Raw genomic sequence first — 3,803 nt, forward strand, 5'->3', positions numbered from 1 at the left:
CTCCTCTCTCTGTCCTTCTCTGTCCTTTTCTCTGTCCCTCTCTGTCCCTTTCTCTGTCCCTTTCTCTCTCTCTTTCTGTCCCTCTCTCTCTGTCCCTCTCTCTCTCTCTGTCCCTCTCTCTCTCTCTCTCTCTGTCCCTCTCTATCTCTCTCTCTCTCTCTCGGTCTCTCTCGGTCCCTCTCTCTCTCTCGGTCCCTCTCTCTCTCTCTCTGTCCCTCTCTCTCTCGGTCCCTCTCTCTCTCTCTCTCTCTCTCTCTCTCGGTCCCTCTCTCTGTCTCTCCCTCTCTCTGTCTCTGTGTAACACTCCTCTCTGTAGTCTATCTACAGGCGGTCCAGGCCACTATGATCCTGTCCACAATTCTCTGCTGCGTGGGCTTCTTTGTGTTCATCCTTCAGCTCTTCGGACTGAAACAAGGAGAGCGATTTGTCTTTACAGCCGTCATCCAGCTACTGGCTGGTGAGTATCAATACTGGTGACACTAAAAACGACCAATCAGAGACATGTGTCTGTCAGGGTTCCCTTTGTTTTGCTGACACTTGATCTGCCAACGTTTTCCTGACTTTCAGAAAGAATTCGAACCCCATGACTTTACCCACATTTAGTTGTGTTACAGCCTGATTTAAAAAAAAAAAAAAAAAAGGTGTGTCACTGGCCTACCCACAATACCCCATAATGGTTCCCCGGGTTCGGCCGTCGTTGTAAATAAGAATTTGTTCTTAACTGACTTGCCGAGTTAAAAGGTTAAATAATGTAAAAGTGTTATTATGTTTATTTTTTAACAAACAAATTAAAAATGAAAAGCTGAAATGTTTTGCATCAGTGAGTATTCAACCTCTCTGTTATGGAAATGCCTAAATAAGTTCAGGAGTAAAACAAGTCTCATATTAAGTTGTGTGGACTCATTCTGTGTTTAACATGATTTTTGGAATGACTGCCTCATCTCTGTACCCCAACACATACAATTATCTGTAAGGTCCTTCAGTAGAGCAGTGAGGTGTTGTGTGGAGATGGATGAGATTAAAAAAATAAAAATAAATCATCCATTTTGAATTCAGGCTGTAACGTGGAATAAGTAAAGGGGTATGAATACTTTGAAGGAGGCCAGTTCCTGTTTAAACGTCCTGTATCCTACCCCCTTCCTATCCTAGTTCCTAACCCCCCCTCCTCCCTCCCCAGGCCTGTGTGTGATGATCGGAGTGTCCATCTACACGGCGGAGAGAGAAGGTTTTACAGAGGAGGCTCTAAGGAAGGGAGGATACGGTTCCTCCTACGTCCTGGCCTGGATCAGCTTCCCCATGACTGTCATCAGTGGACTCATGTATCTGGTGTTGAGGAAACGCAAATAAAACACTCTTATCTTTACAAAAACACAATGTCTACAATCCCCCTGTCTGTCGGGAGAAGTGTTCGTTATTTTGACCTCCCACCACGTTATAATTGACAAGAGGAAGTGTGTAAACTAACAGTCTATTACTTCAAACACGTTTCTTGTTGTTGATAAGAGCGGCTGTTTAAAAGACCCCAGTGTAGTGGGGGGGGGGGGGAACGTAGTGGGGGGGGGAACGTTTTCTCCACACTGTGTGGGTTGGAACGAGACTGTGACATATCGGCCTGCTGTTGGCTGGGATCTTCCGCGGTGACGTCAATTTAGTTTAACGGACCGATAGATGAAATGCGTGATGCCAGAACGATGGTTGAGCCTGAGCAGTACAACACCGTGCTAAGTCCTACTAGAGTAAACCTAGTGTAGAAGGTGGAATATGTAGGATTGTCTGCCGGCCTGTCCGCCTTCTTCCCTGCCGGCCTGTCTGTCTGCCTTTCTCCCTGCCTGTCTGTTTGCTGGCCTGCCCATCTGTCTGTCTGCCGGCCTGTGTTTGCTGGCCTGCCCGTCTCCCTGCCGGCCTGCCCGTCTGCCTTCCTCCCTCCCTGCCCTGTCTATCTGTCTGTCTGTTTGCTGGCCTGCCCGTCTCCCTGCCGGCCTGTCCGTCTGTCTGCTTGCCGGTCTATCTGTCTGTCTTCCGGCCTTCCTCCCTGCCGGCCTGTCTGTCTGTCTGCTTGCCGGTCTATCTGTCTGTCTGCCGGCCTGTCCGTCTGTCTGTTTGCTGGCCTGGTGAAAGATGCTGAGGTTAATATCGAGGACACTAAAGAATAGAGAGGGTGTAGGATGATCCACTATCTAACTGGAATAAAAACAGAATGAAACCCACTAGAACACAGCGTCTGAGTCTTCACTGATACAATACAACCACTATAGACACAGTCTGTTATAACAGGGGGTCTACACTAATACAATACAACCACTATAGACACAGTCTGTTATAACAGGGGGTCTACACTAATACAATACAACCACCATAGACACAGTCTGTTATAACAGGGGGTCTACACTAATACAATACAACCACTATAGACACAGTCTGTTATAACAGGGGGTCTACACGGATACAATACAACCACTATAGACACAGTCTGTTATAACAGGGGGTCTACACTAATACAATACAACCACTATAGACACAGTCTGTTATAACAGGGGGTCTACACTAATACAATACAACCCCTATAGACACAGTCTGTTATAACAGGGGGTCTACACTAATACAACCACTATAGACACAGTCTGTTATAACAGGGGGTCTACACTAATACAATACAACCACTATAGACACAGTCTGTTATAACAGGGGGTCTACACTGATACAATACAACCACTATAGACACAGTCTGTTATAACAGGTGGTCTTCACTAATACAATACAACCACTATAGACACAGTCTGTTATAACAGGGGGTCTACACTAATACAATACAACCACTATAGACACAGTCTGTTATAACAGGGGGTCTACACTAATACAACCACTATAGACACAGTCTGTTATAACAGGGGGTCTACACTAATACAACCACTATAGACACAGTCTGTTATAACAGGGGGTCTACACTAATACAATACAACCACTATAGACACAGTCTGTTATAACAGGGGGTCTACACTAATACAATACAACCACTATAGACACAGTCTGTTATAACAGGGGGTCTACACTAATACAATACAACCACTATAGACACAGTCTGTTATAATAGGGGGTCTACACTAATACAACCACTATAGACACAGTCTGTTATAACAGGGGGGTCTACACTAATACAATACAACCCCTATAGACACAGTCTGTTATAACAGGGGGTCTACACTAATACAATACAACCACTATAGACACAGTCTGTTATAACAGGGGGTCTACACTAATACAACCACTATAGACACAGTCTGTTATAACAGGGGGTCTACACTAATACAATACAACCCCTATAGACACAGTCTGTTATAACAGGGGGTCTACACTAATACAACCACTATAGACACAGTCTGTTATAACAGGGGGTCTACACTAATACAATACAACCACTATAGACACAGTCTGTTATAACAGGGGGGTCTACACTAATACAATACAACCACTATAGACACAGTCTGTTATAACAGGGGGGTCTACACTAATACAATACAACCACTATAGACACAGTCTGTTATAACAGGGGGTTTACACTGATACAACCACTATAGACACAGTCTGTTATAACAGGGGGTCTACACTAATACAACCACTATAGACACAGTCTGTTATAACAGGGGGTCAACACTAATACAACCACTATAGACACAGTCTGTTATAATAGGGGGTCTACACTAATACAACCACTATAGACACAGTCTGTTATAACAGGGGGTCTACACTAATACAATACAACCACTATAGACACAGTCTGTTATAACAGGGGGTCTACACTAATA

General features: G+C 44.5%; 1 protein-coding gene and 1 long non-coding RNA gene across 3 annotated transcripts in view; one reads left to right on the plus strand and one right to left on the minus strand.

The window, feature by feature from the left end:
- emp2 (epithelial membrane protein 2) overlaps positions 1 to 1,369 on the plus strand; it is a 15,977-nt gene extending 14,608 nt beyond the window's left edge. For both annotated transcript variants that reach the window (XM_071390989.1, XM_071390988.1), the window contains exons 4-5: positions 317 to 457; positions 1,178 to 1,369. In XM_071390989.1, coding sequence (XP_071247090.1) covers positions 317 to 457; positions 1,178 to 1,347 — 311 coding nt within the window. In that variant the 3' untranslated portion in view covers positions 1,348 to 1,369. The remainder of the gene's footprint in view (positions 1 to 316; positions 458 to 1,177) is intronic.
- Positions 1,370 to 1,917: 548 nt separating this feature from the next.
- LOC139569623 (uncharacterized) lies at positions 1,918 to 2,209 on the minus strand. The gene is made up of 2 exons (XR_011673912.1): positions 2,109 to 2,209; positions 1,918 to 1,960 (listed from the first exon to the last, which is right to left on the minus strand). It is a non-coding gene; the product is annotated as an uncharacterized lncRNA (long non-coding RNA).
- Between the last annotated feature and the right edge of the window lie 1,594 nt (positions 2,210 to 3,803).

Source organism: Salvelinus alpinus, chromosome 1, assembly GCF_045679555.1.
Source record: "Salvelinus alpinus chromosome 1, SLU_Salpinus.1, whole genome shotgun sequence".
Classification (NCBI taxonomy): domain Eukaryota; kingdom Metazoa; phylum Chordata; class Actinopteri; order Salmoniformes; family Salmonidae; genus Salvelinus; species Salvelinus alpinus.